General features: G+C 43.4%; 1 protein-coding gene across 1 annotated transcript; it reads left to right on the forward strand.

Annotated features, from left to right (window-relative positions):
* The first annotated feature begins 437 nt into the window (after window positions 1-437).
* On the forward strand, window positions 438-23,007 carry DENND10 (DENN domain containing 10). The gene is given in 10 exon segments (XM_047701568.1): window positions 438-657; window positions 2,799-3,015; window positions 5,818-5,897; window positions 9,399-9,547; window positions 10,589-10,700; window positions 12,381-12,481; window positions 17,390-17,497; window positions 18,871-18,965; window positions 21,595-21,667; window positions 21,670-23,007. Coding segments are annotated over 10 exon segments (1,191 nt in total). The 5' UTR covers window positions 438-502; the 3' UTR covers window positions 21,771-23,007.
* Window positions 23,008-23,093: the final 86 nt, after the last annotated feature.

Here is a 23,093-nt window from a genome sequence, read left to right on the forward strand (position 1 = left end):
GGTTTAGGAAGATCTAGATTAGGGGTGCTTGGGTGGCTCAGAGGGTTAAGCCTCTGCCTTCGGCCTGCGTCATGATCTCAGCGTCCTGGGACCGGAGCCCCACATCCGCCTCTCTGCTCAGCAGGGAGCCTGCTTCTCCCTCTCTCTGCCTACTTGTGATCTCTGTCAAATAAATAAATAAAATCTTAAAAAAAAAAAGGAAGAAGAAGAAGATCTGGATTAGAGAAAGCGAGGGAAGCTGCAGAAGCGAGGTTCTTTTCTGAGCCAAAGGGCTAAAGATGAGTGGGGAACAGGAAGTCCAGGCGAGTCAAGGGCCGGGCCTCCAGGGAGGAGGCGGGGCTCTGGAGGCGGGGCTCTGAAGGCGGGGCTCTGGGGGCGAGGCTCTGGGGGCGGGGTCTTGGGGAGGGCGGGCCGGAGGGTGGGCGTTGCCCCGGAGCAGGGGCGGGCCTGCGAGCGGGTTGCTGGGAGCAGTACACTGCTGTAGCTGCGGTGGCGGCGGAAGATGGCTGCGCCTGAGCCGGCGGACACTCAGCTGATGCTCGGAGTTGGGCTGATCGGTGAGGACGAAGGCGCCCTGCCCCGCAGGCCCGCGCCCCAGTTCCGCCTCCGCCTGGGCCCGGGCGGTCTCTGCTCCCGCGGCCTCCGGCGCCACCTGCGGTGAGGAGGTCGCGGCCCCCCTCTCTGTTGGGCCTGGGCCGGGGGCTGCAGGGCCCGGCTTCCCCGGCGCGGGGACTCGGCCAGTGGCCCTGGGCCAGTCTCGCGTGGGACCCGCTCTGGCCGGGCAGTGGGGCGGAGGGACCCCGGGCTTCCTCCTGGACGCCCGGTGCTGCAAATGAGGCCGGACATCGAGGGTGACAGAGCTCCGGAGGCTGCCAGGGGGCCGCTGCACAGCCGGGGCGGGGGCTGGGCGGAAAGTCGGTGGAGGGCCGCGCAGCTGGGAGGCGGCCGGGCTGACCTCTGACGGTGGGGGAGCCACGCGAGACTGTCTGCCCTGCACCCGGCTGGCCCCGATTGTATGGTTGAGCGGTTCGAGTCTCGGTGGCTAACTGTGACGGCCCGAGTGCTGAACATAGGCACGAATTACTTCCCGTTAAACTTCTACCACAGCCCCGGGGGTGTGTAGGTAATGTTTGACGACCACATTTTGGAGAAGCAGATGGAGGCCCAGGGTGTCATTTGTGCCAGACGCACGCTAGGAAGTGGTGGAGCCGGGTTTGGGACCCTTGCAGATTAGACGCGGAGCCCCAACTCGTGCTAGTGGAGGAATCCTGCATCATGAGATAAAGCTCATGCATGTAGCCGGAGTGTCCACAAAATCACACATGGTGGGATCCCGGTCAGTTTTGAGGAAACAGTGGTTGAGGAAGTACGTTGGCATCATTGGGTGTGCCTGAGCCGTGTGCAGTGTTTCAGGGTTGGGTGTTTCAGGGAACCATTCATCCCATAGGCGGCAGCGAGCACCCGGTTGCTTGAATGACTCGGTTCCTTGAGTGCCATTGTCCTTTGAAATAATATTCTATTGAGATTTTTACAAACCCCTAAACATTCTGTTCCTCTAGTGTAGAAGAACATTGCTTGCGTTTAGCAAAACTGTGTCTTTTCAGTGTCTCAGAGGAGTGCATTTATCTGGGAATGGCTTCCTGTATTTATTTCTGATGTGATTTTCAAACTGCTTGAAAACAAAACCTAATTATTTCAGGCATCTTAGTCCTGCTTGAAGGTACTTCTGAATGAGGTTGGGTTAAATAAATTCTGATAACAGAATTTATCTGGTAACAGCAAAGACGAAGATGACTTATAATCATTTTCAATACAGCAGGTTTTGTATTTTCATATGGACACGGATTTAAAGGAATTTGCTTCAAAATAATGGGGGGGCGAGAACTCTCTCTCCCCCTTATGAGAGGAGGAGGAGCCAGGTGTGTTTGGTTGCTGGAGCCGAACGATGGAGATGGGGGAATTCATTTTTTAAAATTCTTTTCCCTATATGCTTGATATATTTCATAATAAAAGTGTTTTTTTTTTTTAAATCTATAGAATAGATAAAAATCCATCCTTACTGCTATATGTGCAGTAACTGGTTTTCTAAAGTCTGGCTGTGTTATTAAAGTGTTCACTTTGATGATGAAACTGCATACATGATGGCATAACCATTATTATTACTATTTTAAATACAGAATTTGCACAAGCAGTATTATGATTTAAGAGAGATTTTGCCATTTTCTTCATCCCTAGTTTTGTTCTTAATAAACCCTTTCTATGTATTTATTGAAAATCCTTCTCACTAGATAAAAATATAATGATGAGGGCGCCTGGGTGGCTTAGCTGTTAAGCATCTGCCTTCTGCTTGAGTCATGATTGCAGGGTCCTGGGATCCAGCCCCGTATCGGGCTCCTTCCTCAGCGGCAGGCCTGCTTCTCCCTCTCCCACTCTCCCTGCTTGTGTTCCCTCTCTCACTGTGTTGCTCTCTGTCAAAGAAATAAATAAAATCTTAAAAAAAAAATGTAATGATGAGTTTATGAGAATTTGTGTGGGAGGGGAAGGGTAAAGGGGAAGACCTCTACCAAAGCTGTAAGGCTAAATACTCATTCATGATTTATTATAAAAGCTTTTTACTCAGGTGGCCTAAAACTCAAGATCAGGAGAGCTAGATAATTTGACCAGTAGAGGTAGGTGGGAATTTGGGGTCACAAGTGCTCCAGGATGCTTTATGAAATGGAATGTTAAAACTAATTCCACTAAGTACTTCTGAGTAACCAATCAATTCACTTCCTTGCTGCTGTTTGACATTCTCACAGTGACCATCTTTCCACCGTAGAAAAGGACACAAATGGAGAAGTTCTGTGGGTGTGGTGTTACCCTTCCACGACAGCAACTTTAAGGAATTTACTGCTGAGAAAATGCTGCCTTACAGATGAAAGCAAACTTCTCCATCCCTTTGTCTTTGGCCAGTACAGAAGAACATGGTTTTATATCACAACAGTTGAAGTTCCAGATTCTTCAGTTTTGATAAAGGTATGACTGCATAAAGGTCAAATGACCAAAAATATTTAAAGCAATGTCACATTATTCCAGTAACTCTTAGCTTTAGACATTATTGTTCACAATACACTTTTGAAAAAAATACTAAATACGGTTTTCACTGGGAATGTTCCGTTTCAGGTTTCACTCTCATTTATTCTATAAACATTTGTTGGTGTATATTATATGACTGACCCTGTCGTTGGTATAGTGAAGACTTTTCCAGGTTATACTCTGTTGGAGTTGGAAATGTAGAAGTACTTTCAAAGTCATGACTGTGATTAATAAAAGTGGAAAGAAACATTTTTCTATAATTAAAAACTTTTAAAGGGTAAAATCCTTGGCATAATTAAGAAAACTTTTTTCATTTGTTTGCGGATGGTAAGGATATTATTAAGAATAGAAAGGAGAAGTAAGGAAACTCATGTATTCAGTAGGCTTTTGGTGTATGTCATTTGATATGAACAGTATCAATGTGACATGTTGAAAACCAGTATGTGGTCATTGTGGGCCACGATGATCCTAATCCCAAGCAACCAGCATGTTTTTTTCAAAGAAAAGAAATATTAGAAAGTGGCTAAGCTCCTTGCATGTTCCTGGGCAGGAACTTCTTTTACTTTCTAGGGCTACTTTTTTAGTAAATAACCAGACTATAAGAGGTATGTCCAAAATACCCATTTAAATTTAAGGAATTACATTTAAAATAACAGGAAGGCAACTATTTAAAACTGCTAAAGGTTTGGGGCCCCTGAGTGGCTCAGTCGGTTAAGTATTTGACTCTTGATTTTGGCTCAGGTCAAGATCTCAGGGTCCTGAGATCAAACCCCAAGGCTGCTTCTCTCCCTCTCCCTCTGCTGCTGCCCCCGCCCCCAACATGTGCACTCTCTCTCTCAAAATAAATCACATCTTAAAAAAATAAAACTGCTAGAGGTTTAAGCCAAAACAGATTCATAATTAGAAAATGTAAATTTGCAAAAAGATAATTTTCAGTGTGTTACAGAAGCTTTGGTTTATGTTCATTAAGTTCTTTTTTTTTTTAAGATTTTATTTATTTATTTTACAGACAGAGATCACAAGTAGGCAGAGAGGCAGGCAGAGAGAGGAGGAAGCAGGCTCCCCGTGGAGCAGAGAGCCCCATGCGGGGCTTGATCCCAGGACCCTGAGATCATGACCTGAGCCGAAGGCAGAGGCTTAACCCACTGAGCCACCCAGGTGCCCGTGTTCATTAAGTTCTTGCTGAGAGGTCTTAATGTATCCTCAAGTAGTTTTATCTGTGTTTTGCCTGTAGTCTGCCAAACAATAGCAACATTGATCTCAAATCTGTTTTTCAGTTTGAAGAACAGCAAGATTTAGAGATAGTTCTTACACTTTAAAATATGATTTCTAAAAATTATGTTATTCATAATAATTTACTTAAATTAATAAATTTCTTAAATGTTTTACCTTTTTTTTAATAAAGATTTTATTTATTTGTCAGAGAGAGAGAGTACAAGTAACAAGTAGGCAGAGTGGTAGGCAGATGAGAGGGAAAAGCAGGCTCTCCGCTGAGCAGGGAGCCCAATGTGGGGCTCCATCCCAGGACCCTGGGATCATAACCTGAGCCGAAGGCAGCCACTTAACTGACTGAGCCACCCAGGTGCCCCTTAAATTCTTTACTTTTTATAATGTTCTTATTTTTTTTTTCTCATTAGTGGAAATAATAGGTATACGATTACCAGAAATTTATATAGATAAATGAAGTTTCTTTTAACAGTGTTTTAGACTATATGGCATTCTACAGAGAATTGACTATTTCAGGAACTGTGTGATTATTATTTTTTTTTAAGATTTTATTTATTTAGGGACGCCTGGGTGGCTCAGTTGGTTGGGCCGCTGCCTTCGGCTCAGGTCATGATCCTGGGGTCCTGGGATCGAGTCCCGGATCGGGCTCCTTGCTTGGCAGGGAGCCCGCTTCCTCCTCTCTCTCTGCCTGCCTCTCTGCCTGCTTGTGTGTACTCTCTCTCTCTCTGACAAATAAATAAAATCTTTGAAAAAAAAAAAGATTTTATTTATTTATTTGACAGATCACAAGTAGGCAGAGGTGCAGGCAGAGAGAGGGGGAAGCAGGCTCCCTGCTGAGCAGAGATCCTGATGCGGGGCTTAATCCCAGGACCCCGAGATCATGACCCAAGCCGAAGGCAGAGCCTTAATGTACTGAGCCACCGAGGTGCCCCTGTGTTTTTTGTTTTTTGTTTTTTAAAGATTTTATTTGAGAGAGAGAGAGAGAGAAAGATCATGAGAAGGGGGAGGGGCAGAAGGAGAAAGAAAAACAGGCTCCCGCAGAGGAAAAGCCTGATGTGGGGCTCCATCCCAGGACCCTGGGGTATGACCTGAGCCAAAGGCAGATGCTTAATCAACTAAGCCACCAACGTGCCTCGAGGAACTGTGTATTTTTACTGTATGTATTTTTGTTTTCTATCCTCCTATTTCATTAATTAATAGTTGATAAATTGGTAGGTCTAATGGCATTTCTAATTCTGCTTTGATGAGGTTAGGGAAATTTAATTTCTTATCTAGGTTAGGGAAATTTACAATCTTATGTAGGAAATTATTTATGTATATATAAGTGTATGTCTTTTATATGCATGTGTATATGAGCATAAAAGTATAAAGAAGCAAGTGAAAACTTGGTTACATTTTGATCTTTTCCTTTTAATGCCAGTCTGTCTTGTACAGAGGTTTGCTAGAATATAGTAATAAAAATTAAATCTGTGAAAGTGTCTTTAAAAAGTATACTTTTTTGTTTCTTTTGGACAGGTGACTCATTTTTCTATTGTTCTGACCGCCAAAGATTTTAACCCAGAGAAATATGCCGCCTTCACTAGGATATTGTGTAGGTCTGTATGAAAACTGTATTAAATGCTATCACACAAAAATGAAGATTTTACTCAATAGTTACATAGCAGATTTCTACACCAAGGAAGCAAATTTCAGCCCTCTGCCTCCCCAACTTAATCTTTACTTGCCCTCCAGAAACTGTTTTGTAAAGAGGAACTTTCTCTTCTGCTTTGATGACGCTGTTCCTCTTATTTGGGAAAACGGTAGAAGGGACTATTGCAGTTCCTGGGGATTTTGAGTCACTTGCGGCTTTTGTTCTGCTGCTACTACTCACTTCCGGTTTAGAACTTTCCTTAGCAGGATGGATAAGTTAAATGCTGGTGAAGCCATAAGCTGGTTCATAAATGTCAAAGTCTGTGTGTGGGAGTCATTTTGGAGAAAATTAATGGGCATTTTGAATTATGCTAAAGCCCTGGAAAGTATTTCTCAGCTGGAATGCTGAGAAGCTGAGACTCTAATGAATTGGTTAATTGTGATTCGGGTAAACTTTAGTTTCATCCCGGATGCTGAAAAAAATTACGTAAGATATACCAATCTGCTTTCTTGCCTTGGTAAGTATGTGCAGTGGAGTTAATGAAATCTTTCTTATTTGTCAGGGACATTGGTTTTTCCCAAACTAGGGCTTTGACACGTTTTATTTGTTTGTTTGTTTTTTAATATTCTTGTCACGAGATAGACTTTGCAATTCTAATGTTATGTGTAACAACCTCACCCCTCAGGCTTATGCCCAATAAGTAGTTTTGGGGTGGGGGACAAAGGGAGTTGTTTTTGTTTTTCTCACTATGAGCTTGATAAATGTACCTTTTTTTTTTTTTTTGCCATTTTTGTGTATGCACATTCGTATATATATCTGTCTGCAGCAGAAGTCCACTTTCTCATTACTTAAGGGTTTCAGGTTGGTTATGTTTTGACAAAATGAAGTTTTACTGGTTTTGCAGCCAGCTATAATAAGAGAGGCTTCTTGCTCTCCGAAGATAAGTTGCAGGTAAATAGTTCACTGTGGGGTGTAAACAGTTGTCTGCTACTATGGTACTGACACCAAAGGAGATTGTTATCTCCTAGACACCATCTAGAAGCCATGAGCTAAAAACTCTGCAAAGTCGTTTTTGAACAAATACTGGACTCTCATTTCATTGGATTGGGTCCAGGTTAGGTTACCCATTGAATTCACTGGGAAATATTCTGGGGCCCAGAATGTAAGGTTGCTTTAGAGCCCACTTCCTGCCCGAGAGGAAGCCCAAAGGGTTCTTCAGCTTCTCTAGTGCCATGGCATTGTTGCATTCTGGACTCTTCTCCTGTCACGGTTTAGGAGAAATGAGGACTCAAAGCTATTGGCAGCCACCTCCTCTGCCCCTACCCCTTACTGCACTTGCTCTCACCTGTGTCTATACCCACACACTCCTGCACACACACGTGCTCACACATACACACGTATACATGCATACACACTCACTCTCCTCACTGCTATGTCTGTGTGCACAGGCACACAGCACTTTTCAGTGATGCGGAGGTTACCATGGAGGGGCTCCCTTCCATCTCGGGGGAGAGGAACAGGCAGGTGTGCCTTCTGCATGCTGCTCATGGTTGCCATGGGAAGGAGTTCCTTCCCTATGTGGGGTCTGAGTCATTTGCCATGACCGCCTTCATCTTCTTGTGCCTCCAGCTAGTGGCGAGGGCAGAGAACCCGGGTTGCCTACACATGTAGAGTCAGTTGTCCATGCATGCGACGGCCTGCGGCTATGGCCGTCCCATCGGTATAAGTTCCCCTAAGTTGGACTTTGTGTTTTTCCTACGGAATGACTTGGGGGAATTGCTCCCTCCGTTCAGTATTTCATGGCCCAGGGTTGTCATGGAAAAAGTAGTTTTACCGTACTACCCTTCCTATGTTTCCCTTCTTCATTACCGTATATCATTTCTATCTTACAGTTTCTTTTTTTTTTTTTTTAAGATTTTATTTATTTATTTGACACAGAGAGAGATCACAAGTAGGCAGAGAGGCAGGCAGAGAGAGAGAGGGAAAGCAGGCTCCCTGCTGAGCAGAGAGCCCGATGTGGGACTTGATCCCAGGACCCTGAGATCATGACCTGAGCTGAAGGCAGAGGCTTAACCCACTGAGCCACCCAGGCGCCCTTCTGTCTTACAGTTTTAATGGTGTGCTGTTTGGTGGTGGTAATGTAGGTACATAGTAAAAAAATATAAGCAATACAGAAAGGTATACAATAAGTCCCTTCTTTCCCCTATCCCCAACATCCAAACGGAGACATTTTCTCCATATAGAAATGTGTGTGTGAGTTCATGGGTTCAGTTATTTTTTTTTTTTTAATTTGGCTTTAATGCATACTCAGTATATATTTTTTTCATTATTTTTTAAATTTTATTTATTTTTTTTTAATTTTATAAACATATATTTTTATCCCCAGGGGTACAGGTCTGCGAATCGCCAGGTTTACATACTTCACAGCACTCACCATAGCACATACCCTCCCCAATATCCATAACCCCACCCCCCCCTCCCAGCCCCCCTCCCCCCATCAACCCTCAGTTTGTTTTGTGAGATTAAGAGTCACTTATGGTTTCTCTCAGTTATTTTATATATATGATAGCTTACCACAGTCATTGTTCTCTACCTTTTTCTTTCCCAATTTGTGCATTAAAATAAAAAAAATGATGATTGACAAAATTTGGTTAGTAGTTAAAACACTTGCTTTTCTTCACTTAATGTACAATAAACATCACTTTAAATTTGATGTGTTTTAAACCATAATTTTATTTTCTTTCCAGTTTTCTATCCCTTTAGCTACTAAAAGACCCAAGTAGGCCAAGGCTGCTTCTCAAGCACAGTTTAGATTTTAGTTATTCACTGGGAGAGATTTTAGGGGAAGGGACTGATTTCACAAATGAGCTATAAATGTAGCCAGTTTCCTGTCAGCACTTTCTGGAACTTGATGATGAATAGATCTAGAGTGCATTTATCACCAGAAACTTAAAGGAGTTTGGTTTCTTAATTATCTAAATATAGCTCCTCTGGGAACTCTGATAATAAATATAGGTTCTATAATTAGTGCTTTCTCTGTGAACAACGCAAAACTCCTTCCTTGTCAAAGGAAGTCCCAGCAATAAGATAGAGTTGTTCTGACTAGAAACACCACTTGTGAATGTAAGACATACAGAGAGATAAGTATACCATATTTTTAAGAATAATGGGGCCTCAACAAGTCCATAGGTCATTCTCCTGCCTGAGTGAACGATAACAGACTTCCCCAGATATAAAGAGAAAGCCACCTTCCAGGAATTGTTGAAGGTCTTGAGTGGTAATTTTTTGGGTACATTTTCAAATTAAATTTTAGAAGTAGTCTAGGCATGCAGATTCAGGCATTCAGAAGTATATTAGTGAGCTGACTCAGATTTTGTAGCAAGGACCCACACGTAGCCTGGGGTTGCATTGCTCTATGTGGTTCATGCTGAAGAAGAGCATGGTTGCTTTTTGTCTTTTCTTACAGAATGTACCTGAAACACGGGAGCCCAGTTAAAATGATGGAGAGTTACATTGCAGTTCTCACAAAGGGGATATGCCAGAGTGAAGAAAATGGCTCTTTCCTTAGCAAGGATTTTGATGCCCGAAAGGCTTATCTTGCAGGCTCCATCAAAGGTAAAAAACCAAACCAACCAACTAACAAACAAAAAACCCCCCAAAACCCAAAAAACAAAAGCACAGAACAAAAACCCATCCCAAATGGTTCCATCCCAACAACAATAATGTCCCCAAGCCCAGGGCAATCCCCGTTAGGCTCTGAGAATCCATTTTCCTGTATGCTTTCATCTGTGTGATTTTTATTTGCTAAACAGGCAGGTAGTTCAATTTCTACATTGCCTTATTTGATTAGAATGCTGTCGTAGGAAAGCAGATTTTTCTGGCGGTCCTTTCCATAGGATTCTGACAGTACAGAAATGTTCTTTCACGGGAAAGCTGCATCTCACAGCTCGAGTCTCCACTGACTTCAATAGTGTTCCTGTCCTTACATTTTAGCAGTTACTACTTCCATGTGGAGAGCTCCAGCCCCTGGCCCAGAGTTCCTCTTCGAACTTCTGGCCTTTCTCCCCTACTGAGCATCCAAAATGGCAGTACAGGGCCGAGCACAGACTTCAAGCTCCTTAAAGGAGAGGGGAGCTCTGAGGGTCCCGCTAGCTCTCATTCTTGCCCTCCCACAGCACTGTCTGTGGGACAGCACTCCTGTTCTAGACCGTTTCAAAGCCGCGCCGTTGGAGTCTTAGGTTTGTCCAGCTCTCTCAAGAGGACCTAAGTCATGACGTGTGTATGTGTCGAGGGCAGAGGGCAGAGGGTGTTGGTGCACTTTTTATTTTTAAACTTAAGGATTTTTCATGATGGAAAGATGCTGGTTCCTTTAATATCATTTACTCTGCTTTCTTGTGACTCTGGCTTCTCCTGTGCAGCCAGCCCAGAATCTCCTGGGGGCAGGTTTAGGCTACAATAGCGTCCGTCCTAGGGAGTGGGTAGGGATTTCTATGCCCATCAAGGGTGTAAGGTGCTTCTTTGTTCTCTGTATTGAGAATATTTTTGTATTCTGTATATAGAGAAGAATCTCAGTGTTTATTGGAAAGAATCCTTTCCAGTTTTATTTCCTTACCTATTAATTTAACGCACTAACATTTTAATTTCTTGTCTTTTAAGACATTGTATCTCAGTTTGGAATGGAAACTGTTATCTTACATACAGCGCTGATGCTAAAGAAAAGAATTGTCGTCTATCACCCCAAAATAGAAGCTGTCCAGGAGTTCACCAGGTATCGTCTCTGGTCATTGAACAGCGGAGGCTTTGTTGGCAGCCATTTTGGGGCAGTCTGCGTTCCTGTGTGCTGTTCCGCTGCACATTTGGAGTAAATAGAACGCGTTAGGCTGTGAGTGAAATGCCATTTTGGTCTAATGTTTCAGGTGAGATTTAGTTGTTGAAGGTCACTGAATTTAGGCAGATTCTTCCTTATATTTAGAAACATGAATACTTTAGAACAAGGAGTTTGAACTTTTCCTTGCCAGACCGTAAATATTTTAGGCTTGTGGGACATAGTGTGTCTGTCCCAACCACCCAAAATGCCAGAGCCAGTGCATACGTACGTGAATGAGTGCACCTGTGTTCTGCTTACACTTTATGTGTAAACACAGGCAGCTGATCCATGGGCACAGGTTCCTGACCCCTGTTTTTTGGTTGTTTTTTTTTTTTTTTTAGATTTTATTTATTTGTTTGATATAGACATAGTGAGAGAGGGAACACAAGCAGGGGGAGTGGAAGAGGGAGAATCATGCATCCTGCTGTGCAGGGAACCCAATGCAGGGCTCCATCCCAGGACCCTGGGATCATGACCTGAGCCAAAGGCAGACACTTAATGACTGAGCTACCCACGCGCGCCTGACCACTCTTTTAAATAATCAATTTTTTCACTTTTATCACAGACTCTTCTTCATTTTTTTTTCTTTTTGAGATTTTATTTATTTATTAGAGAGAGCGCACACACGGGGGAGAAGGGGAAAAAGAGGAACAAGCAGACTCCACACTGAGCATGGAGCCTGACGTGTGGCTCCATCTCAAGACCCTGAGATCATGACCCGAGCCAAATCAAGAGTTCGATACTGGGGCGCCTGGGTGGCTCAGTGGGTTAAAGCCTCTGCCTTCGGCTCAGGTCATGATCCCAGGGTCCTGGGATCGAGCCCCGAATCGGGCTCTCTGCTCAGCGGGGAGCCTGCTTCCTCCTCTCTCTCTCTCTGCCTGCCTCTCTGCCTACTTGTGATCTCTCTCTCTGTCAAATAAATAAATAAAATCTTTAAAAAAAAAAAAAAGAGTTCGATACTTACTGACTGAGCCACCTGGGAGCCCCTCTCTTATTTTTATAACAAAGATTTTTTTTTTAAAGATTTTATTTATTTATTTGACAGAGAGAGATCACAAGCAGGCAGAGAGGCAGGCAGAGAGAGAGGAGGAAGCAGGCTTTGCTGAGCAGAGAGCCCGATGTGGGGCTTGATCCCAGGACCCTGAGATCATGACCTGAGCCGAAGGCAGAGGCTTTAACCCACTGAGCCACCCAGGCGCCCCCTCCATTGGAATTTTAAATGTGAAGTGAGAACTTCAAAAATTCTTGTTGCTTGTGGGGCCCTGCTTTGGATCCTACCTTCAGACTCCCATCAGTGGTGGTTTGCAGAGGAGGTGTTGGGAGGAAAGCTTCCGAAGCGCTGCTCCGTACCCCCCACGGAGATCCTTTGAAACTTCACCTTGAGCTTTCTGCAGCTCATCTGACCCCAAAAAGGCAGAGTTTAAAACATTGCATGACTTTGACTCGAAGCCTGGAGGCACGTTTAGCATTCCTTCTCCCCTCTGCCTCTGGTAGCCAGTTTCCTTCTGGGGAGGGAGGGGGGAGGGAGGGCTGCGTCACGCGTGTGCCGGCAACCATGTGAGCTCTTGCCTTCTTCCCCAGGACTCTGCCTGCCCTGGTGTGGCATCGACAGGACTGGACCATACTTCATTCCTATGTGCACCTGCAGGCGGAGGAGCTGGAGGCCCTGCAGATGTGCCCAGGTAGACACAGCATTTCAGTGAAATTCAACCTGACGATAGCCAGGGCTGTTGTTGGTTTGAGGGAGTATTTTTGCATTCCTAAAGGGAATAACGATGATTTATTATTTCTTTGGTAAATGCAACCAATCCTTTTCCCTTAAAAAATTTATTTGTAAGTTTTTAAAATACTGCAGTAAAATACACATAAAATTTACCATCATAGTCATCTTTAAGGATATAATTCAGAGTCACTAAGTACATTCACTTTGCACAACCATCACCAAATACGATTTACTTTTAATTTGTGCAATTCTCATTTTAAAAGTTTCCCTATCAGTGATTTATTTGATTTAGACTTTATTTTGCACCTTTCCATATTTTTTCTCAAAGGAAAAATAAAATTATTTTTAAGTGATGTAGTTACTCTTGTATAAAAATTTTCAATGGTAAGATTCTGAGAACAATTTGATAACACAGTATTATTTATATCTGTAGGAATTCTAACGTTGTGGTGACGTAGTCTTTTGTTTTTGTTTCTTTAAATTTAAGGATATCATGCCCTTTATACTTTTATGGTCTTAAGAGATCCTTTCATGAAGTGATAATGATGATGATAGATAGTAGGGGCTTTTGTTTTTGCTTTTTCAATTATGAAAAATTTCTCACATATAAACTAATGTGCAATATTTATGCAAGTTATAAAAAAATAGAAAGAATACTCACAGCTTCACCAGAGATGAAAAAGTAGAATACTATTAGTACTTTGAAGCATCTCATGTGCTTTCCCATCTCATTCCTCACTCCCTTTCTCTAGCCGCATACACGGAAACACAGAGCTCTAAATAATATATTGTTTAGTTTTACTAAACTAACTTTATATATGTGGATTCATGATGAATGAATTCTTCTGTGGTTTTTGTTTTATTTTTGCTTAACAATATTTTTGTAGGATTTATGTTTTTTTTTCTTTTTTTGGAGATTTTATTTATTTATTTGACAGAGAGTTAGAGAGGGAACACAAGCATGGGGAGTGGGCAAGGGAGAAGCAGGCTTCCCGCAGAGCAGGGAGCCTGATGTGGGGCTTGATCCCAGGACCCTGGAATCATGACCTGAGCCAAAGGCAGATGCTTAACTGCTGAGCCACCCAGGTGCCCCAGGATTTATGTATTTTCATGTGAATATTTGTAGTTTCACTCATTTTCACTGCTGTCTAGAATCCCATTAAGTGATATGCCAAAGTTTATTCACTCAGACTTTTCTTCTTATTCTTATTTATTTATTTATAAGATTTATTTATCTATTTCAGAGAGAGAGAGAGAGAGAGCATGCAAGTGGGAGGGTGAAGAGGGGCAGAGGGAGAGAATCTCAAGCAGACTCCCCCCTGAGTGCAGAGCCCACTGCAGGCTCAGTCCCAGGACCCTGAGGCAAGGACCTGAGCTGAAATCAAGAGTCAGTCGCTCAACGGACTGAGCCACCCAGGCACCCCTCTCATTACTCACTTTTAAAACAGTGCTGCTGGGCGCCTGGGTGGCTCAGTGGGTTAAGCATCTGCCTTCAGCTCAGGTCATGATCTCAGGGTCCTGGGATCGAGCCCAACATCGGGCTCTCTGCTCAGCGGGGAGCCTGCTTCCCCCCTCTCTCTGTCTGCCTCTCTGCCTACTTGTGATCTCTGTCAAATAAATAAATAAAATATTTAAAAAAACAAAACAGTGCTACTATAGGCATTTTTATTATGGGTCTCTTGGTGCACATATGTGAGACTTTCTCTAGGTTATACAGCAAGGAGTAAAATTTCTGGGCTATAAGACATACAGATCCTCAAGCTGCAGGGCAATGCCAAATGTTTTCCTCAGAAACTGTACCAGTTTACCCTCTACAGGGGAGGAGAGGTCCCGTTGTTTCATGTCCTCAACAACTCTTGGTTACTGTCAAACTTTAAAATGTTTGCCAACTTGGTGGCTGTACAATGTTATTTCGTGTGCTTTTAGTTTGTATTCTCTTGATTCCTAATGAGGTTTAACGTATTTCTGTTTTTGCCATTTGTGTTTCCTCTTCTGCAAAGTAACTGTCTTTTACATATTTTTCCACTGGGTTGTTTTTTTTTATGGATTCATAGAAATTCTTTATATATTCAGGATATGAACCCATTGTTGGTTATATATGCTTCAAAAAAAATCTCTGAGTTTGCAGGTTTTTTATTTATTCTCATATCTTATAATGAATAGAAATTTTTTTTAGACTTTTTATTAAGTGTAATATGCTTCATGTACTTGTCACCCAACTTTAACATTTGTGAACATTTTATAATCTTGTTTTACCTTGTATCCCTCATGTTTTTTTTCCCCTGGTTTTTTTTCTTTCTTTCTTTTTTTTTTTTTTTTTTTTAAGATTTTATTTATTTATTTGACAGACAGAGCTCACAAGTAGGCAGAGAGGCAGACGGTGGGGGTGGGAAGCAGGCTTCCTGCTGAGCAGAGAACCCGACTCGGGCTGGATCCCAGGACCCTGGGACCATGACCTGAGCCGAAGGCAGAGACCTTAACCCACTGAGCCACCCAGGCGCCCCTCCCCCTGGTTTTTGTTGTTAATTGATGTATAGTTGACATACGCTATTAGTTTCAGGTATACAAAGTTGTGATTTGACAGTTACATCCATTATGAAACATTCACCATAATAAATTACTCACCATCTTTCACCCCATTAAGGTATTACAGTATTATTGACTGTATTCCCTATGCTGTACTTTTCATCCCTGTGACTTATTTTGTAACTGGAAATTTATCCCTCTTCATCTCCTTCACCCATTTTGCCCATCCCCTTACTTTGGAAATCCTAACTTTAATGTGTTGGAATTTATTAAACTTTTCTTTTATGATTTCAGTTTTGATATTTTGTTTAAGAAAATCTGTATACCAAGGGTAGAAGCAAATTTTGTAAAAATTTAAGGAGTGTTTTTCTTCCCAATTTAAGTCTTTAATGTACTACCTAGAACTACTTTTTTTAATAGTGAGTTTGGAATTTTTTTTCCCAGGTGGAAAGCCACTTGGCTCAGGACTACTTAGTGAATAGGGTTCTCTTTTCTCCAGTAATCAGTGTCATTTCTGTCATATGTCACAGTTTCTCATGTGAATGAGTCTGTGTTTGCCTGGCCTGCAGTTAAATTTCTGTTTTTGTCACTGTTTTTTTTTTTAATGTTTTCTCTTGGTAAAGCAAAACCTTAGCATTGATAAATTGGTCCTCAAAAAATTTTTTTTTGTTTTTAATTGTTCTGCTATGTGAAATCTGAAAAGTCTGGTAGCTCTTATTTTAGCCTCAGTTCCACAGGTCTGCTCATTTTTTTTTTTAAGATTTTATTTATTTATTTATTGAGAGAGAGAGCACAAGTAGGCAGAGAGGCAGGCAGAGAGAGACGGGGGAAGCAGCTCCCCACTGAGCAGAGAGCCTGACACAGGGCTCGATCCCAGGACCTGAGATCATGACCTGGGCAGAAGGCAGAGGCTTAACGCACTGAGCCACCCAGGCGCCCCAGGTCTGCCGATTCTTGAGTTGCCCTGATTCCTTGAATGTTTATTGGATCTGATCTGAAACCGGTGACAGATGATGCCGTCCCTGACAAAGCAGGTGTTTGGCTGTGGTTTCTTAGCGACAAAGACCTAATGGGGGAACACTGGCCCAGAGAACCGTTGCTCCCTCTGCCTCAGCATCATTCTTGACCTGAATAGCAATGTCTGAAAAGTAAATGCCTTCTTCCTTGACACTGAAATCTAGTTTTGGGTCATCTGGAGTTGAATGAGCTTCTTCTGGCAGCTGACAATAGTGAAGTCTTTTTTTTTTCTTTTTTTTAAGATTTTATTTATTTATTTAACAGAGAGAGAGAGATCACAAGTAGGCAGAGAGAGAGAGGAGGAAGTAGGCTCCCCACTGTGCAGAGACCTCAATGCGGGGCTCGATCCCAGGACCCTGAGATCACAACCTGAGCTGAAGGCAGAGGCTTAACCCACTGAGCAACCCAGGCGCCCCACAGTAGTGAAGTCTTAAGTCACCCAAGCACTTGCACTCTTTAAAATTAATTCATTTCTAAGCATTTTGATTGTGGTGTAATTGACACCATAAGAAAATGCCACAGGCTGGGACGCCTGGGTGGCTCAGTTGGTTGGGCAGCTGCCTTCGGCTCAGGTCATGATCCCAGCGTCCTGGGATCGAGTCCCGCATCGGGCTCCTTGCTTGGCGGCGAGCCTGCTTCTCCCTCTGCCTCTGCCTGCCACTCTGTCTGCCTGTGCTCACTCTCGCTTCTCTCTCTATGACAAATAAATAAATAAAATCTTAAAAAAAAAAAAAGAAAATGCCACAGGCTGCTGTTGACATACCCTGAATAAAGCCGTGAAGAAAAGCACCTCCTGAGCTTTTATTTTTATTTATTTATTTATTTTTTTTTATTTTATTATTATTATTTTTAAAGATTTTATTTATTTATTTGACAGACAGAGATCACAAGTAGGCAGAGAGGCAGGCAGAGAGAGAGGAAGGGAAGCAGGCTCCCTGCTGAGCAGAGAGCCCGATGCGGGACTCAATCCCAGGACCCCGAGACCATGACCCGAGCCGAAGGCAGCGGCCCAACCCACTGAGCCACCCAGGCGCCCTATTTATTTATTTTTAAAAAGATTTTATTTATTTATTTGACAGACAGAGATCACAAGTAGGCAGAGAGGCAGGCAGAGAGAGAGGAGGAAGCAGGCTCCCCATGGAGCAGAGAGCCCGCTGTGGGACTCGATCCCAGGACCCTGGGATCATGACCTGAGCCGAAGGCAGAGGTTTTAACCCACTGAGCCACCCAGGCGCCCCCCTCCTGAGCTTTTAGATTCGATTTTCATACATTCACAGCAGGACTTGTTCCTACTCTGGTAATGTCAGTCCTCTTCACAATGCAGGTTACATCGCCGGGTTTGTGGACTTGGAGGTGAGCAGTAGATCAGACCTCTATGACGTGTTCGTGAACCTGGCGGATAGTGAGATCACCATCGCTCCGCTCGCGAAAGGTCAGTTCTCTCTCCTGCTCTGTTGTTGATACAAAATGTCAGCCAAGCACTTGTACTCTTTAAAATTAATTCATTTCTAAGCATTTTGATTGCGGTGTAATTGACACCGTGTCCGGTTAGTTTCAGGTGTGCAGTGGAGAGATCCGGTGGTTCCGCACGTTACAGTGTGCGTCGGGATGACTGTGCTCTCAACCCCTTCACCTGTTTCACCCATTCCCCCCGGCCTGCCTTAACCAGTTCTGTTTTTTCATACTGATCCTCTAAAACTGGTATTTGAGGGCCTGCGTAGCCTGCTGTGCTGAAACTAGAGGGATTTTTCTGTGTCTAGAACACAGCGTTTGTTCTTACAGGACTCGCCATGGTACTGATACCTCAGGGTGCTTAGGCCATACAATCCATGTTAATAAGATATTCTCCTTATCTTGTTCCTCCACATCTCTGTTTAAACAAGCTGTATTAGTTCTCTGCTGCATAACAGATCACTTCTAAATTTAGTGATTTAAAACAGCAAATACTTACTATCTCATTTGAGGACCGACTTAGCTGAGAGGTGCTGGCTCAGGGTCTGTCTTGAGGATTCAGTCAAGATACTGCCAGGGCTGCTGTGAGCTCGTGTGGCTTTCGCAGGAGGTCTCACCACGGGGGCCTCTCTGTAGAGCAGCTGTAGCGTTCTCATGGCACCACAGCTGGCTTCCCCAAGAGCGAATGATCCGAGAGATAGAAAGACCACGGTGCCTTTTATGACTCAGTCTCAGAAGTCATACGCCAGTTCCTCTATATTCTGTTGGTTAGAATGAAATCATGAAGTCCCATGCACACTTAAGAGAGGGGAACCGGGTTCCACCCCTTGAAGGACAGAGTATCAAAAGAGGTGTAGAAATGTAGCAGCACACAAGGGTTGAGCGTGACTCTTGTGTGGAAAATCTTTTTGAATGGTGTGTCAGTAAGCCCAGGGGAATGAAGGTAAGAGCCATTTGTAAAGCTACCAGGGCAAGGGCTAGCAGTGGCCTGGGCCACTGAAACTGAGAAAGCATTAGGACCGGGCCGGGTTTGGGGGGGGGCCCTCTCCCTGCTGCCTGTGGCTGCTCCGATTCTAGAACATGAGCCCATCCAGCCGCATTACATGAATGGGTTTGGTCCTTGGAGTGACAAACAGAGAAGTTTTATTTTGAACATGAAGTATAAGTCATGGTTATGCCTCACCTCGTCGCACAGCGTCCCACTTATGCTCAGTAATAAGATGGAAATGTGGGAGGTTGTCGTTTGGTTGTTTTGAAAGTTCCCTCTGGGTGATTGTTGACCTTTTCAAGTGGACGGCTTGGTCTTTATTATGTAAACTTCTAAATAGTCACACATGTGCTTGATCTCACCAGAGGCTATGACAATGGGCAAACTGCACAAAGACATTGGCCAGCTCATTGTTCAGTCTGCAGAAGATCCTGAGAGATCAGACAGCCAAGTTATACAGGTAAGTCATCAGTGCTCCGACACTGAAAGTCCCAAAGCCGTGTTGCTGGGCAGGGGGCGGCAAGGCTGCATGGAGCGCCTGGGACTCTGAGCGGCCGGGGGGCAGATGCTCCAACGAGGGTCTGCAGGATGGCCCTGGTGAGGATGAGCGGGTGAGGGGCACCATTGGCCCGAAGATTTAGCGGGCTCTGGGGCAGATGTACACAATGGACCGGTGCTGAAGGCCAGCATTCCTAGTGGGAAGTGTAACTCCCCAGTGGTCTGGAATGCTTTTGTGGGCCAGCCAGTGCATTCCGTGCCCCCAGCAGAATTTTCATGGAGGAACACGTTGTAAAGAGAAGGTTGCTGCGCAGATTGGTCAGAAAGTGAGCAAGGGAATCTAGAGAGCCTTTGTTTGTTTTGCTCCTCTGTTTCATGAGCTTACTATTACCCCAAATAAAAGCCCAAACTCCTATTAACATAGTCCTTAAGATTCTTCACAGCTGCACCTCTTTCATATGCCCCATGCTTTTCTTGACCATAACTCCCTTCTTAGAGAGAGCATCTTTATTTAGCTTTGATGTATGCGTTCAGAAGATCAGAAAGCATATAATCAGATCCCTGCCCAAGTGAGCAGACTCTGGGATCGCACCCTGCAGGGCTGGCCGCCGGTGGGGGCTACCTGCCTGCGGGCTCTGCTTGTCAAGCTGACCATGGTGTTCGTGTGGACCCACCCCCTCCCCTTGCCAGGTTGGGATAGTCAGAGATTGTCTTTAAGTTTCTCCATGTGGTGATGGAGCCCCTCCTCCACACCACAGCCTGCTCCTCACTCCTCCCTTGGGATATACTCCCAGCCTGGCCTCTCCCACATCTTGGCTCATCTGGACCCTTGTGTCATCCTGGGGGGCAGAGGGCCTGGAAGGATTGTCTCCCACTCTCTGCACCTGTGCCACCTCGGGGGGCTCCTCTGATAAGCAGGCCCTGCTCACCTGGTTGGACCTGGCTCTTTTCTCCGTTCATTCATTCATTTACCCCGAAGATATGTATTGAACACTGACTCTTTGTCGGGCATCAGGCAAGGGAGATGGATACTGTGGGGAGCAAGTCTCCTGCCTTTGTGGCCTGTATTTATTGGAGTAGATGAATAGAAAATTCTGTAAATGCCAGATCACTGCGAGCCATGATGAATGAATGCCGTGACAGAACAAGAGGTCAAGTAGAGAATGTTAGAGAAGGGTAGACAGCTTTCTGAAGAGGCGACCTGTGAGTTAAAGGATGAGAGGAGCCACCACTTTGACAAGAACCCAGCAGCAGTACTGTTCTTTCTGTTCAGTGCTGGTGGCCCATTCTGCTCTGGCCAGGAAGAGTGGGCAGGTCTTGTCCTAAGGACCTGAACACTGAGACTCTCCTCTCCTTCCATGGGTATCATCGTTGCCCATCCATCCCTCTGTCAACATTTGGGTAAAAACTTTTTTTTTTTTAAAGATTTATTTATTTGAGAGAGAGAGAGTGAGTGAGTGGAGGGAGGGGCAGACTCCCTGCTTAGTGGGGAGCCTGATGTGGAGCTCAATCTCAAGACCTATGAGATCATGACCTGAGTCAGAACCAAGAGTCAGGTGCTTAACCAACTGAGCCACCCAGGCGCCCCCAAAACATTGACTCTTTACAGTGTTGGTTAACTGTGTAAATATGAGTTTTGAATTAGTGTGTTTTTTATGGGCTCAAAGTGATACACAGATGACTCGGTATAATGTATGAGGCAAGTGCCTCGCATATTGTAGGGGTTTGAAAATATTTGAATGAATGAATGATGTCAACAAACCCAGAAAAGACATGACTTAATGTGAGCTCTGGTGACTCCTTAGCCATACAAAGTGCTGTCAGTCAGCAAGGAGGAACAAAGCCCACGTGACAGGTGCTGGGTCACTCACGCCAGGCAGCAGAGGACTTCCAGAGGACGTTTGTCCTAAAAACAAGAGCAGGGTTCCTCAAAAAGTTCAACACAGGATTACTGTAGATCCAGCAGTTCTGTTGGATCTATGTGAGAAAGAATCGGAAACGGACTCAGATAAGTACTTGTACACCAGGTTCATAGCAGCACTATTCACAGTAGCCAGTAGGTAAAAAATAGCCCAAATGTCCATCCGTGGATGAATGGATAACAAACTCATGTATGGAGTGGAAGACTATTCAGCCTTAAAAAGGCATGAAGTTCTAACCTGTGCTACAACATGGACGAACTTTGAAAACATGCTCAGTGAGAGAAGCCAGACACAAAAGGACACATACTGTGTGATTTCACTTATAGGAGGTACCTAGAGTAAACAAATTCATCGAAGCAAAAAGTAGAATGGGTTACCAGGAGTTGGAGATGGGATGGGGAGTTACTGTGTAATGGGTACAAAATTTCAGTTTGGGAGGATGAAAAAGTCCTGGAAATGGATAATAGTGATAAAACTCTGAATGTACTTAAAGGCACTGAATCATCCACTTAAAATGGCTAAAATGGCAAAACAGGACACTGGTTTTCCTAAGTTGTTTTAAGTTTGTTTCATTTTTCCTAACTTATAAATAGTGTGATAAACTTAAAAATATCAGGAAGGATTCTCTTTGAATGCAACAATGATTCATATTTTCCTGTTCCATTGAAGGATATTTCCCTAAAAACGAGAGAAATCTTCACCAACCTGGAACCATTTTCAGAAGTTTCTGGTGATGGAGAAAGCTAGTCCTCAACTTTGAGGCCCCTAAAGCAAGACGATTTCCACCAGCAACAGAAAACTTCCTTTACCATCTCGCAGCAGCGGAGCAGATGCTGAAAATCTGATTGTGACGACGTATCACGAAGAATGATCACTCGCACCACGATTATCCACTAACTATGTAAAATACTGAAAATAACAAAATGTTCTATTTTTAACGGTTTATTTGGAAGTATTGCGATTTGACCTGAAAGAGTCCTGAAACACGTATGAAAACCCTTCCGATTTTCTTCTGATTGATTTCCTGCCTGGGCTCAGTGTTGGACAAAGTGCTGTAACTACTTTGTATAACGTTAGCAATGGCGTGGCATCCTGGAGGAAGAGAGAAAAAGCTCTGCCAAGTTCTTGTGCAAATCACAGCAAACCCAAAAGCCTTCGTTATAAAGTCCAGTTGTCTCACTGCGTAGCCACCAACTAACAGTTTATTTTCAGAAAGCTGCCGAAATTTTGCTTCATATTCTTCTAGGAAGAACTTTTATTCCTCATGAGGAACTCTACTTTCTGAGCCAAACTAAGTTTTCTGCAGAACAGTCTAGAAGATCATTCAGAAAAGATCCCGCAGTTGCACTTTCTTGTAAAAGAATTTTTTTTTTCTTGGCCCTTGAACATTTTTGCCTATGAGGATTTTGCATAGATTTTATATTTGAGTAGACAACTTTAATAATCCATAGTTATACTGTCACAGAGGTAAGCATTTGGCAAACTGAAGCCACTAGTACTCTTTAATTAACCCTGTTGCTAGCAGTGTTCTTTTAAAAAGATGCCAGTGATTATATGGTAGAGTAAAATAAGCAGCCCATTTTGGATGTAAAGGTCTGTATGAATGAAACAGCAACTTCCCATAATTGCCAAGGCCAAGACCAGAGAGTGTCTTCAGACTTCAGGAAAAGTAATTTGGCCACATACGAAGGTAACCGTTCTTTACGAAGGTAACCGTTCTTGTTCAGGTTATGTATCTTTTTCATAATTGGAGACTTAAAAGTTGCAAAATAAGCATGGAGGTCTAAGTTCTGTATTTGTTGTTTTATTCTGTTGTTTTATTCAAATTAGTTATGAAAGGTTATTTTACACTCACTACTGTTGTCCTTAGAAATCTTACCAAGAGAAATGTTTGCAAAAAAAAAAAATCTTGTCTTTATCTTTCTTTTATTCTTTGTGTTAGACATTTCTTGAGTAAAAATACAAAAAATAGCCTTTTCCCTTCCCTCCTTGGGTGGGGGTAGGGGAGGATGTGGAATGAGGTGATGTTTCTAAGGCAAACAATTGAAAATTAAATCTGCACTTTATGAAAACAAATATGAACATCTTTATCTCCCTCATTTTTTGTATTACTCTATCAGCTAATGATCAACGTTATTAAAATTACAGATCTATCATGGAGAAATAAA

This window comes from Lutra lutra, chromosome 14, assembly GCF_902655055.1.
Source record: "Lutra lutra chromosome 14, mLutLut1.2, whole genome shotgun sequence".
NCBI lineage: Eukaryota > Metazoa > Chordata > Mammalia > Carnivora > Mustelidae > Lutra > Lutra lutra.